The 15505-nt window shown below is 39.5% G+C and overlaps 2 protein-coding genes across 2 annotated transcripts; both read left to right on the forward strand.

The window, feature by feature from the left end:
• Positions 1-1216: 1216 nt before the first annotated feature.
• Positions 1217-2950, forward strand: LOC132266269 (cytochrome P450 78A7). The gene is made up of 2 exons (XM_059767123.1): positions 1217-2215; positions 2333-2950. Exons 1-2 carry the CDS (start codon positions 1217-1219, stop codon positions 2948-2950), a joined length of 1617 nt encoding a protein of 538 aa, XP_059623106.1.
• A 5006-nt stretch (positions 2951-7956) lies between these two features.
• LOC132266270 (uncharacterized) lies at positions 7957-9188 on the forward strand. The gene is made up of 2 exons (XM_059767124.1): positions 7957-8566; positions 8686-9188. Exons 1-2 carry the CDS (start codon positions 7957-7959, stop codon positions 9186-9188), a joined length of 1113 nt encoding a protein of 370 aa, XP_059623107.1.
• The last annotated feature ends 6317 nt before the right edge of the window (positions 9189-15505 follow it).

The following is a 15505-nucleotide window of genomic DNA, read 5'->3' on the forward strand; positions in this document are numbered from 1 at the left end:
GTGATGAAATTTATGTGAGTCACACATGCTTTGCTATTATGTGGGACAGCCTTTGAAATTTCGGAGCACCATAGTAGAACTTTCCATGCATTGTTTGTTACCTTCCTGTCTAAATTTCTTTATAAGGTAGGCTGGTCCCTCCTATCTATTTATATATATATCTATATATATTGTCAAACCTCAAGATAAAAAATACGGAGTAAAAATTAGAATGGGCGCAATTCGATGTTCATTGATCAACATTGGACGCTGATGCGATTCAATATGAGATATGATCTACTGCATCTCTCATATATATATATATATATATTTCAATTATATTGTTTTAGAATTTTTTGTTCGCGATATGGTAAGTAATTGTGATTCGATATGAGATATGATCTACTGCATCTCCCATATATATATATATACATATATATTTCAATTATATTGTTTTGGAATTTTTTGTTCACGATATGATAAGTAATTATTAATCGCTAACAATACTATGTGTGTCTCTCTCATATTCAACCGTCACAGTTATATATATATATATATATATATATATTGCAATTATAATGTTTTGGAATTTTTTGGTCACGATATGGTAAGTAATATTTAATCGCTAACAATACTACGTGTCTCTCTCATATTCAACCGTCACAGCTCTCAATGCGTTACTTGATGAGCAAGCGTTACCCGTCTTTTCACACCTCACACCCTCCTAAATTTTCTCTCTCTAAGGTTCCTCTCTCTCTCTCTCTCTCTAAATGCTCTCTTGCACACAATTCAGCTCGCCGTTTTAACCTTCTTAAACTGTGGTCTGTCATTTAATGCACTGACCACTCCTACATCCTGCGTTGTTCAAGGGTCATTACATTACATATATATATATATATATATATATATAACAGCCCATAACACCACTCATTATATTCATACAATCCGACCCCTCACAACCCACTCACTCTCATGCAAAAAATCTCACTACGAGAATAAAACCATCGCTCTAAGTCCTAGAGTATATGTAAGTGTTTATATATATATACATATATATATATCTATAAGTATTTATTTGAATAAAATATTCACTCTATAGGACTTCTGTACCAAGTACCATAATCTTGATCCAGCCTATTTAAGCTCTCAAACCCTTCTTTCTGTATTCACTCTTCATCACTGCATCTCTCTCTCTCTCTAAAACACGAACTCTTTCTCTCTCTAAAACAGAACCAAAATGGATTTTGGTGTGGTTTCTAAGGATACAAACTGGTGGTTTTTTACACTACCAGCTTTTCTTGGATCTGAAAATTTGCTAGATGGGTATGTTGTTTTCTCTCTCCTAGTGGGTTTTGTGTTTCTCTCACTACTCACATGGGTTTGCGCCGCTGGTGGCATAGCTTGGAAAAATGGTAGGAACCGAAGAGGCCGAGTTTCGATCTCTGGACCTATAGGTCTCCCCATCTTCGGAAGCCTCTTCACTCTCAGCCGTGGCTTGGCTCACCGCTCTCTGGCTTCCATGGCCTGGACCAGAAAAGCCACCACCCAGCTCATGGCTTTCAGCCTTGGCTCGACGCCGGTGGTGGTGGCGTCTGACCCACACGTGGCTCGTGAAATCCTGACCTCCCCTCACTTCGCCGACCGTCCGGTGAAGCCGTCGGCTAAGAGCCTCATGTTCAGCCGAGCCATCGGTTTTGCGCCGAACGGGACGTACTGGCGGCTCTTGAGACGAATCGCTTCGTCTCACCTCTTCGCACCCCGGCGCATCGCAGCCCACGAGGCCGGCCGCCAGCTAGACTGCACCTCCATGCTGCGCAACATAGCAGACGAGCAAGCACTCAACGGGGTGGTCACGTTAAGGAAGCATTTGCAATCCGCTGCCCTAAACAACATCATGGGTAGTGTGTTCGGAAAACGTTACGACCCGGCGCACGATAGCAAGGATCTCCAGCAGCTGAGGGACATGGTCCGAGAAGGTTTCGAGCTCCTGGGCGCTTTTAACTGGTCCGACTATGTTCCATGGCTTAACTATCTCTACGAACCGTTTCGTATAACTCAGCGCTGTGCAGCTCTGGTCCCCCGAGTCAGACAACTCGTCCGAGTCATTATTGAAGAACACGAACACAAACGCATTGACTCAGTCAACCTCTCTGATAATGCTGATTTCGTTGATGTTTTGCTGTCTCTTGATGGTGATGAGAAACTCCATGAAGATGATATGGTCGCTGTCTTATGGGTATGTCATACTATACATAAATATGTATATATATTGTATAAATATATACAATCATGATTATATATATATATATATATATATATATATATAAATGTTTGGTTTGATATTGTAATGCAGGAGATGATATTTAGAGGGACTGATACTACTGCTTTGTTAACTGAGTGGGTTATGGCTGAGTTGGTGTTGCACCAAGAGGTTCAAGAAAAGCTTCAGAGAGAGCTCCAATCCGCTGTGGGGAGCAACACCGTAACAGATGCTGACGTGGCTAAATTGCCTTATTTACAAGCGGTCGTGAAGGAGACTCTGAGGGTCCATCCGCCGGGCCCGCTCCTGTCGTGGGCCAGGCTGTCCACGTCGGACGTCCAGCTCAGCAACGGGATGGTCATACCCGCCAACACGATGGCCATGGTCAACATGTGGGCCATCACGCATGACTCGCGCGTGTGGAAGGAACCGCTGGAGTTCAAGCCGGAGAGGTTTGTGGAGAGTGAGGGCGGTGCCGACGTGGATGTGAGAGGCGGTGACCTGAGGCTCGCACCGTTTGGGGCCGGACGAAGGGTGTGTCCGGGCAAGAACCTAGGGCTCGTGACGGTGAACCTCTGGGTGGCTAAGTTGGTGCGCCACTTCAAGTGGGTCCCAGATGTGGCGAATCCAGTTGACCTAAGTGAGGTCTTGAAGCTGTCTTGTGAAATGAAGTGCCCTCTCTCAGCTGTGGCTGTGCCAAGGAATGTTTAGTCTTTATGGCTTTGTGGTTGACTCTTAATTATTATTATTATTTAATATTTTAGTGAAGGCTTGTTTGTTGCAGGGTTAGTGAAATACGGAGTATTATTTTGGTTTGGTAGGATTTGGTGTAGGAGGCTGTATCTAGTATAATACTGTGCTACTACTTTTTGTTGCCGGTTTTATTACTATTATTTTTCTTATTATTATTATTATTATTATAATTATTATTATTGTTATATGTTAATTATTTGCTGTTTTTGGGTTTTTATTGGGGTGTGAATGTTTTTGCATTAGAAAATGTTAAAAGGGCTCCAATTTTGAAGCATGTTGTTGTATGGAATCTTTGTTTTGTGAATTACAATGTAGACTTTTTATTATTTACATTTTTAATTGTGGATTTAATATATTTTTAAACTTGTTTGATCGGATCAAATGTTATTTTATGTAGTCTGGAAAATTTTAATTATAGTATTTATCTATATATAGGGTGCAAACACGTTTAATCAACGGCGTTGAAGAAAATTCTGTGTGCAGACTGCAGAGAGGAGATCAAATTGTGATTCAAGTTAAATTTAAATAATTATTTCTCTGGGCATGAAATTCACGTTTAAGTGATAGAATTAAAAAAATTAATAATTCGACACTACCAATCGTGATATAATTTCAAAGCACTAATTGGATAGAGCACCATAAAATAGAATATTATTATTTTCGTTATAATGGACACAAAGTATAACGCCACAACAGTTATTAGGATAGGAAGCTTCATTGCAGGGGTTATATTCCAGAGGAAATGAGAAATTCTCGGGTTGAATTAATTGGGTTTGTTACTAACAACTTTGAATGCATGTTTAACGTGAATTGATCGTTATTTGACAAGTATAATTTTTGGAAATGGTTAATAGCTAGCTAATTATATATTGAACTGGTTTGAAATGTAATTAAATAATTTCTTGAAAATGCTAATGCTAAAAAGTGATTTTTTAAAGGAAAATATATATACTAATCTTCTTGGATCAATATCCAATAATCCAACTCGTTTAGGATCCTTTTTAAATAGTCCAAGACTTATATAATTAGTCCAAGAACTACAGCCCCAATTTATAACCTTTCAAAAATAAAATAAACGACCAATTTAACTACACAATTAAATATTTAAAAGCAATTTAATTAAAAAAAACACATTACACAAAGCCACATAATTCAAATGCATGAAGTCAAATAAATGAATGCAACTAAACAATTAGTCACATCATTAAATTTAAATTAAATCAAATAAAAATAATTAAATAAAAAAATAATCAAATAATCACACAATTAAATATAAAAGTAAATAATCAAATAGCCACATAATTAAATAAAATGCAACTAAAACATTAATTAATCTTCAGAAATTAAGGGTTTTACAGCTCGTCCAGCAAAGTCCTCCACGCGTGGCATGCCTCGCGCGCACAGGGGTGCGCAGGGGTGTCTTACGAGCGCTCGTAGGACACACCACGAGCGCTCGTGGTTAGGGGTTGCCCACTATTTTTTTGAAGGTTCTTCAATGGTTCTGAGATTCCTCGTGTGGGTCCTAAAGGGTGTATAGGAGGTTGGGAATGGTACAGGCTCACCGGGAAATGAGCAGAGTCACCGAAAATGACATTTTTATCCTTTTTAGCCCTAAAACGAGCGGACCTTGAACCATTTCATTTTTCTTCAATTCTAATTGACCCTAAGTAACCATACATAGCCTAGAAGACAGTTATACGGTCCCCAGTGCAATGCACACTCCAGAAAGACCTATTTACCCTTGTAACACTAAGTGACCCGAATGGTGATCGAGGTTGGTTCTTTCATTCGTAAGCATTCTAAGGTGATTAGAAATGACTTCTAAGACTTCATTTAGACTTATAATGCCGGGTACAGGTCATATAAACCATTTTACCTTTGATGTTCTCGGGTTGGGTCGTCACCCGGTTAGCAGTCCAGAGCCCCGGGTTTGGGTCATTACAGGTTCTATGTTGATGTCCTTGATTGCAACACGTTGGTGAAGGAAGGGATGACGGCGGCGACTAACTCATCTGGCCGCTAAAGGGGTATGGTGGGAACTGTTGTGGTGATTGTGAAGCACAGTGGTGGCGTTGGGGTTGTTTGTGGTGGGTGGTGGTGATGGTGGTAGGTGATGGCAATAGTTGTGGGTGGTGGTAGTGAAGGAAGGGATGACGACGGTTGATTCTCTAGGCCGCAAAATAGGTGCGGTGGGAACGGTAGAGGGGATTTTGAAGCGCGATGGTGGTGTTGGGCTTGGTTGTTGTGGGTGGAGGTGGGTTCGTCGGTGGGTGGCCGAAATGATTTTATTTTATTTTATTATTATTATTATTTTTTTCTCTCCCTAAGATTAATGGTGTCTACTAAAATGCTTTGAGGATGTTAAATTAGTAAATTTATAATTCAAATAAGTCAATTGGTTATAAGGATATCATTGTTCAATTTACTAAACTTAGGTGGTGTCATTGTCCAAAAAGTGTTTAAGTTGTAGTTACCTATCTTTAATCCAAACCTAGAGGAGTGTGAGTACAATTTATCCTAAATTTAAATAATGATTCCTTTGGACATGAATTCTTGTCTAAGAGATCGAATTAAATTTATTTCAGATTTTGCTATATATATATGATGGATGTATAATTTAAATACCCGTGGATAGGGGAAGATTGTTAAAGTAACGCGCTATCTCATAAGATTAAGATAGGCTCTACAGACTAAGATAAAGATTACAGGCTAAGATAAGGATTACAGATTACAAATGAGGATTACAAAATACGATAAGGATTAGGCCTACAGATTACGATAAGGATTAAGATGACGGGAACTCTACGTAACATCCTGACCTAAGCCCTATAAATAGAGGGGGCTAATCGTCGTTTAGAGGTACGCGATAAATCCTAATTCAATTTCTTGATTTCTCCAAAGAGATTATTTCTCACACTGACTTATTCGTCAGAGCCTACTCCACCGGTAACACACCGGTGTTTGTAAGATCATTTTTTCTTCTCTTTATTCAGGAAATCAGATTAGATCTGGGTTGCATAGAATCCATCATCAACAGTTGGAACATATTTTTGTTCTCTAAGCAAAGCATGGTTCGATTGCGATCTGGTCTGGCTGCTGGCGAGGACGAAGCGTTGCAGGCTTCTGATGAAGGGGACTCGACGTGGCAACCCCCCGTCGTCCCAAAGGATCAGGAACACGTCGCAGCATTGGAATAACAGGTTCAAACCTTAATCCAACAAAATGCGATGATTCTGCAACGCTTAGCCGCCCCCAACGAGGAGAGAAACAGTGAAGTACCCAACAATGACTCCTGTAGGGTTAACAACGATGTTGAGCTTAGTCAAATAGGGGGTCAATAGAGGAGCCATCACCATCGGTCCCTTGAACGGAATACCACTAGGCTCCGTGGAGATACTTCTAGTTATGTTGGTGATAAGACTGAGGACGCCACTCATTTCGATCTAGAAATTCAGGATCTGAAAGCTAGAGTTGACAACGTCATGCAAGCGATGAAAGGGAAGGGCCATGCTGCAGTGAACGATATGGTACAGAGAACCAACCTAGCTTTTAGCCCAGCTGTTATGAGTTGTCCTCTACCTAGAAAATTCAAGATGCCAACCCTTAAGAGCTTCGATGGGATACGGGACCCTCTCGACCATTTGGAGACCTACAAAGCTCTTATGTATTTACAAGCCGTACTAGACGAGAATATGTGTAGGGCTTTCCCTACCACACTAAAGGGTTGGGCTCGTCTCTGGTTCAATAAATTAAAACCAGGAACCATTGAAAACTTTGAAGAGTTGAGCAAACAATTCATAGGACACTTCATCGCTGGGTAGAGGCATAAGAGACCAACAACACATTTACTAAATGTGAAGCAGCAGAAGGGAGAGCCTCTCTGTGATTACATAAGTCATAACACTGAAATGCTACAGGTAGAAGATGTGGACGACAAGGTTGCCCTCACAGCCTTTATGGGAGGACTACAGACCTCTAAGTTCCTATTTTCCTTGTCAAAGGAAGCCCCTACGAGCATGACAGAGTTAATGGTTAGAGCACGGAAGCACATGAACGCTGAGGATGCTATGAATGCACGAAAAAACAAAGATGGTGAAGATAAGAGGTCGGATAAAAAGAGGCCAGCACCTAGCACTAGGGAGGAAAGGGAATCAACGTACAAGAAATTCTCAAACAGCCAGGCTGACAGATCATCTCGCCGTCCAGTGAGCTCAGGTAGGTATAATAACTACACCCCCCTGAATACATCTGTAGATCAGGTCTTTCTGTAGATTCAAGATGACACATCATTGAAATGGCCGCTAAAGCTAAAAGCTGATCCAACAAAGAGGTCTCGAGATAAATACTGTAGGTTCCACCAGGACCATGGACATAACACAGAAGATTGTTTCGACCTCAAAAACCAGATCGAGAACCTTGTTCATAAGGGTCATTTACGCAAATTTACGACTGGGAATGGAAAATGAGGCTCCAACCCAGCCCGAGAGGGCCGAGATGATCGCCCTCCTCAACACCAACCAATGGATGAGATCAGAGTTATATTACGTGGCTTCGCTGGTGGTGGGGAGACGAGTTCGGCTCGGAGGGCTCATGCCAGGAGAATTTGGAGTTTTTCAAAGGTGAATGAAGTTAGAGTGACATGTCCTCCAACAAAATTACCGCGAGTTGAAGAGCCAGTCATAACCTTTTCTGAAGAAGATGACAAGGGAATTCACCAGCCCCATGATGACCCTCTGGTAATTTTTATGGTCGTCGCTAATTTCACTGTTTGACGAATACTGATAGACAATAGTAGCTCGGCTGACATACTATTTATTGGGGTGTACGACAAATTAAAAATTGGCCAAGAGAAGCTCTGACCCATGAAGTCACCACTGGTGGGATTTTCAGGCGATAAAGTATATCCACTAGGGGAAGTTACCCTTCCAGTCATTGCAGGAGCCAATCCAAAGTAAGTCACTGTAATGGTGGACTTTGTAGTGGTGGACTGCCTATCATCAGACAATATTATCCTAGGAAGGACAACATTGAATGCCATGAAAGCAATCACTTCTACTTACCATCTCCTGATGCGTTTCCCAACTGAGTATGGTTTTTCAGAGGTGAATGAAGTTAGAGTGACAAGTCCTCCAACAAAATTACCACGAGTTGAAGAGCCAGTCATAACCTTTTCTGAAGAAGATGACAAGGGAATTCACCAGCCCCATGATGACCCTCTGGTAGTTTCCATGGTCATCGTTAATTTCACTGTTCGAAGAATACTGATAGACAATGGTAGCTCGGCTGACATACTATTTATTGGGGTGTACGACAAATTAAAAATCGGTCGAGAGAATCTCCGACCCATGAAGTCACCACTGGTGGGATTTTCAGGCGATAAAGTATATCCACTGGGGGCAGTTACCCTTCCAGTCACTGCAGGAGCCAATCCAAAGCAGGTCACTGTAATGGTGGACTTTTTAGTGGTGGACTGCCCATCATCATACAATATTATCCTGGGAAGGACAACATTTAATGCCATGAAAGCAATCACTTCCACTTACCATCTCCTGATGCGTTTCCCAACTGAGTATGGTATGGGAGAACTAAGAGGGGACCAAACAATGGCTTGAGAATGTTATGTCACCTCTCTTAGAAAAATAAAATCGCAAGAGGCACTTACTTTTATAGAGCGGAACCTACAAATGAGCTAGAAGAGGTCATCCTTGGTGATGGTGAGCCAGAGAAGAAAGTGAGTATAGAGTCTTTACTCCCCCCGGGTATCAAAGATGAACTTACTCAATTCCTCAGGAAGAATCGAGACGTATTTGCATGGGTGTATGAAGATATGCCGGGTATAGACCCCACTAACATGGAGCACTGCCTAAATGTAAATCCTAACTTCAAACCTGTCAGACAAAAGAGGAGGACTTTCATACCAGAAAGGAATCAGGCTATATCAGAAGAGGTGGAAAAGCTCTTAAAAGCTGACTTTATTCAAGAGGTGTACTATCCCGACTGGCTGGCAAATGTGGTCCTAGTGAAGAAGGCAAATGGAAAGTGGAGGCTATGTATGGATTTCACCGACCTTAACAAAGCTTACCCGAAGGATAGCTTTCCTCTCCCAAGAATCGATATGCTCGTTGAGGGAATGGCTGGATACGAACTACTAAGTTTCATGGATGCATATTCTGGATACAACCAGATATCTATGTAAACCTCAGATAGAGAAAAAACGGCCTTCATCACTGATAGAGGTTTGTACTGTTACAAAGTAATGCCTTTTGGGCTTAAGAACACTGGTGCAACATACCAGAGGGTAGTGAATGCAATGTTTAAGCACCAAATTGGTATAAACATAGAGGTATATGTTAATGACATGTTGGTGAAAAGCTTAAAAGCTGAAGACCATTTGACTGACCTACAGGAGACCTTCGAGGTACTTAGGAGGCATAAGATGAAACTCAACCCCAGCAAGTGTGCCTTTGGGGTTTCCTCAGGAAAGTTCTTGGGATATATGGTAAGCAGAAGAGGAATTGAGGCCAATCCAGAGAAGATCCGAGCAGTCATTGACATGAGATCGCCAAGATCAACCAAGGATCTACAACGACTAACAGAGAAGATTGCTGCCTTAAGTAGGCTAATCTCTCGGTCAACTGACAGGTGTCTACCTTTCTTTCATGTGCTAAGGAAGGCTTTTGAATGGACCCCAGAGTGTGAGCAAAAGTTCAAAGAACTAAAGCAATACCTTAGTTCTCCCTCACTACTGTCTCAAACCATACCGGGAGAGGAACTATACATATACCTTACAGTCTCCACGACAGTTGTCAGTTCAGCTCTGATTCAAGAAGAAGAAGGGGTCCAAAGGCCAGTATACTTCGTGAGCAGAGCACTTAGGGGTGCGGAGGAAAGATATCCAAGGATGGAACAGTTGGCTTTTGCTTTAATTGTGTCCGCTAGGAAACTAAGACCATACTTTTAAGCGCATATGATAGTGGTCCTAACAGATCAACCCCTTTGACAGGTCCTACACAAGCTAGAAAGCTCTAGTCGACTGATGAAGTGGTCAGTAGAGTTAGGAGAGTTCGACATTCTGTACAAGCCAAGAACAGTAGTAAAGGCTCAGGTGTGGGCTAATTTCTTAGCTGAGCTTACCCCTCTAGAAGAGGAGAAACAACCCCAATTTTCTATAGAACCAGGTTCAAGTGAGCAGATAGGCCCAGATGTAGTCTGGGACTTGTTCGTGGATGAGTCATCTAATGTTCAGGCTAGCGGAGCCGGGCTAGTTCTTGTTTCCCACAGATGGCGCCAACTATTGATGATGGATTCTGTGCAACCCGAATCTGATTTGATTTCCTGAATAAAGAGAAGAAAAAATGATCCTACAAACACTAGTGTGTTACCGGTGGAGTAGGCTCCGACGAATAAGTCAGTGTGAGAAATAATCTCTCTGGAGAAATCAAGAAATTGAATTAGGATTTATTATGTACCTCTAAACGACGATTAGCCCCCTCTATTTATAGGGCTTAGGTCAGGATGTTACGTAGAGTTACCATCGTCTTAATCCTTATCATAATCTGTAGGCCTAATCCTTATCGTATTTTGTAATCCTTATTCATAATCTGTAATCCTTATCTTAGCCTGTAATCCTTATCTTAGTCTGTACAGCCTATCTCAATCTTATGAGATAGCGCGTTACTTTAACAATCTTCCCCTATCCACGAGTATTTAAATATATACATCCATCAGTTGCCCCCCGTTTCGGAGGATTGGTTGTCAAACCACCGGAACGTTAATTCCCAAATATTACATAATAACAGATAATTAGAATTGTAGAACCGTTCACCCCGTATTTCTACAATAATTTAGTTTGATTGTGAGATAGTAGAGCCTTGTCCATTATCAGATTGCCACTTCGTGAATACAGTCAGGGGTCGAGCAGCCTACCTTTCGGCACATAAGTAACTCATGTGAGGCTGCCAGTGTGGTTGTCCTATTCGAGGATTAACTCATAATCCTATTATACCTTGTAAAAGTAAATTCTTCTACAAAATAGCCCACTAGGAGCTGCTTGTCCCTCACTAAGCAGATTTCTATTAGAATTCCACCATAAATATTTTCCTTATTTGTTTACGTTCTTCTACTATAAATCGAGATGGTCTGAGTAGAATTCATTAGAATTCATTTAGATTACTTCCAACTTCTAGAAAGCCAAGTAGTACCAGTCGTAGTGATGTGGTAAGTTCCATGCCCTTGTTTTCTTCATTCTTCTATTTAATTCGTTGTTGCTTCTTCCTCCAACTCAGTATACCAAGACCAAAGTTAGAAAATTTTATAGGTCACTGTGAAATTTTTATATGGAAGAGGCTGGTTTAGTGCTTCCAAATATGGTAGAATTTTAAAACACTAATTTGATACTTTCAAACTTAATATAATATAAATTAACTGTGTTAAGATTAAGCACAAAAAGTTAGCTAACAAAAATGTTTTTTTTTTTTTGGTGTAACAATTATAATGAACACATCACTTTAGTATTGCACCACAATAGTTATTAAGAGAGGAAGCCATCATTGCAAGAGTTATATTTCAGGAAATGAGAAAAAAGTTAGCTAACAAAAATGTTTTTTTTTTTTTTTTTTTTTTTTTTTTTTTGGTGTAACAATTATAATCACTTTAGTATTGCGCCAAAACAGTTATTAAGAGAGGAAGCCATCATTGTAGGAGTTATATTTCAGAGGAAATGAGAAATTCTCGTGTTGAATTAATTGAGGTTGTTACCAACCACTTTGAAAGCACGTTTAACGTGTATTGAGCGTTTTGACAAATATAATCATTGAAATTGGTTAATAGGTAGCTAATTATATATTAAACTAGTTTGAAATGTAATTAAATAATTTCTTGAAACTGCTAAAGCTAAGAAGTGATTTTCTAAAGAAAAATTGTTGTGTTTGGGTGCTCTCAGAATTCAAGTTCGTGCATTATTGTCGTTGATGACATCAATCACGTGATTCAATGGTGATGAAGGTGCATTATTGTTGAATTTAGTAGTTGATGACGCCAATCATGTGATTCAATAGTAACAAAAGTGCATTACGGTTGAATTTAGTGGTCGATGACGTCAATCACATGATTCAACGGTGGCGAAGGTACATTACCGTTGAATTTGTTGATTGATGGTGTCAATCAAATGATTTAATAGAGAAGAAGGTGCATAATTGTTGAATTTAGTGATCGATAACTATCCAACTGTGACGAAAGTGCAGTATTAGTGAATTTAGCTGTTGATGACGTCAATCACATTATTCAACGGTTACAAAGGTGTATTATCGTTGAATTTATCGGTGAATGACGTCAATCACATGATTCAACGATAACAAAAGGTGTATTATCATTAAATTCATCAGTCAATGATGTCAATCACGTGATTCAACAATGACGAAGGTGCATTTTCATTGAATTTATTGATTGAGATCGCCAGTTACGTGGCTCAACAGGGATGAATGTGCAAACTTTTGTCACATCATTGGTTTTACTTTGAAATAATGATAGGAATGAATAAAAACTAGAATTCCAAATAAATTGATTGTTTGGCTTTTACAAAATTGATTAAACAAATGAAGGTGTTAAATTCTCTTCAATTTAGTTTTAACGTGATCCATGAAAATCAAATATAAGACACATTAACGTCATATAGTTTAATGAGAAAAAAAATGTGCATTTATAAAATATATATAGATAAAGAAATATATTTATCATTTTCCTCTAATAAAATGCAATTTTAACTATCATATTAGAAAGAAAAAAAATTGAAAAATAGAAGAATAAGTACTCCATGTAGGGTTTTATTTATTTATTTATTCAGCTAGGTAAAATACTCTCATACACTCATTCACAAATGCATATTATGGAGCTGAATTACGGACCCAAAAATATATGATGGGGTGGGCTAATATATTTTGAGGTAGGCTAGTACTACTAATTTTTTTTTTTTGGCTGGGCTAAAATTACCTATAATAAATTTAAATTTTTTATTTTTATTTATTTTTCTTTTTTTGGGTTTGGGGGGGGGGGGGGGGGGAGGGGTGAACTCTTCGTATTTTTTTAAGAAATGAGAAGTTATACCAACTAAACTAATAATTTATTGTTAATTAATTAATATATACATATATACATGATGAGCGCTGAAAAGTGCGTATTTAAACCCCTTAAACTTGAGTATTCTATAACCTCTATCTATCTTATTTTCCCATTTTAGACTAATTTCGTGTTATTTCCTTTTTTAGGTCAATAATGTTAAAACAGGCTAAAAATGGTTTCTTAAGGCCTTTTTGGAGTTAAACTAAGTCTTAGTAAGAATCTGGGGCAAAAGGAGGCTGATCTGGAGTAAAAAGGAGGCTGGTGCTGAAAATTGCCAAGTGAGATTGATCGAAGAAAAGTCTGATCAATCGAACCAACTTTGATCAATCGAAGAAAAGTCTAATCGATTGAAAATGTGCTGGCAGTGAGCTGTCTTATTCCCGCGCACCCAAACTCCACCTACCACATAGTTGCAAGATTAGATATTTTTGGGTTGTATTTTTGACTTAGTGACTAAGAAAAGGACCTTGTATTTAAAGGGAATTGAACCATTTTGTAGAAAAGCTTTTTCATTATTCTATTTTTACATTGTAATTTTATTTTCTCTCTCTAGAAAAGTTAGAGATTAGGGTTAGAAGAAAAGAGAAGAGTGGAGGCACCAAGAACACATCTCAAGATTTACACACACTCTCTCTCTAGAATTCAACAAAGAAGAAGAGGAAGAAGATGGAGCCATGTTTAAGGATTGCCCTTGAGGGTTCCAAGATCACACCCATGATTGGTTGTCAATTATACATCAACCGTTGCGATAGCACAAATCATTGTAAAATAGGGCTACTGGTCGGGTAAGTCGAACCACTAGAACTGCTAGTTTATGGCAACTTAGGTGTCTAGAGTCATTTTTAGAATGATAAAGGGGGTTATAGAGGATTTGTTGGATTGTCACTAAGATTATGAATTGAAAAATGCTAAAACATTAATGCTAAGAAGTAAAGAGGCAAAGACAATTAAAAAGAGAACTAGGGAAGTGAATCCGCACTAAACCAGAAACACATGCTAGATCAAGACTAAATTGGGGATAGATAATATACAAATGATGGTCAAAAATTATGTAGCAACACATGGTTGCCCTATAATCATCGAGCAGTTCATCAAATCAAAACAAGAATGATCCATCAAAAATGCATACATTTGAACTACCTAAACTAGGGTGTAGCATCAAACATACTATCTTAAGCAAAAGATCATCAAGCCTTTAATCAAATGATAAAGCACATGAAGCTAGGAATCAAGTATAAACCATCAAAGGGAATACCTAAGCAATGAACTATCAAGTTTCTCATACAACATGCCATGAAAACCATTCATAATCTTATTTCCATTGTCACCATGAAAATGCAAGCATTATGATTAATATAAGAAACCATCTAAGACAAGATAATTAACTTACAACAATCATTTAGAAACATTAGAATTCATTACAAGAAGTAATATGCTCTAGATTATGAAAAGACCAACATTACACATTATTGTCCCCAAAATAGAGCTTAATCTAGAACATGATTATAAGGGAAGGCTTCATCACCTCCCTAGATGGAGGTTTAGTTACCCATCACTACAAGGAATGAAGAGGAAGAAGCAAGTCCACCCTCCATTTTTGTACCTCAAAGAAGCTAGAAACCAAGACCTCAAGAACACCTCTCTCTCTCTCTCTAGAAACTTTACAAAAATGTGTGATATCCCAAAAAAATTAGCTTCCCCTCTATATACACTCAAAACCTACTCCCCATACTCAAAATCCCAAGCTCCCCCCTCTGCATGAAGCTAGACCATACAAAAGAAGGATAAGGGGACCAAAATGCTAAAAATCAAGGGCAGTTGAACTACCTACTGCAGTTTCGCAGGTGCCCGCGAGGCACCAGCGGGTGCCCACGAGGGCTTGGGCTCGCGAGGGATATGCTGGTGTGTTTGGCCGGCACCCGCGATGGCGCGGCGGGCTCCCGCGGTGCTCGCGGGGGCTTCTACAGGAGCTAAGGAATGGCCCGTGAAAGCTGGCAGAGAGAAGAGGGGTTTGGCGGGTGCCCGCAAGAGCTTGCCCTTTGCAGCTTTGACCATGCTTCTTGCAAGCTTCATCAAACCAGATCGTGGACATGCTTCCATCTCAGAAGCATAATGAGCACTAAGCCATGGCTTCGCAAAAACTGCAACATAAGAGGCTCGGTCCAAAAGATGACTCCCCAGCACAGCGCACGTGTTTCAACACAAGTGATGTCAAAACTGCTTTTTTGATCATTCTCGGGAAAAATACCTGAAATCAGAAAGAAATACACAAATGAATTAAAACTGTACATTATCCTCTAATAATGGACTTAACTAATGCAAGAAAGGGCGCTTGAATATGTAATATTCAGCGCTTATCACACCCCTAAACTTACATTTTGCTAGTCCCTTAATAAA

The sequence above is a fragment of the Cornus florida genome, unplaced genomic scaffold (assembly GCF_030987335.1).
Source record: "Cornus florida cultivar Cherokee Brave unplaced genomic scaffold, ASM3098733v1 CherokeeBrave_3.0.0_Hap2_Chr07, whole genome shotgun sequence".
Taxonomy (NCBI): domain Eukaryota; kingdom Viridiplantae; phylum Streptophyta; class Magnoliopsida; order Cornales; family Cornaceae; genus Cornus; species Cornus florida.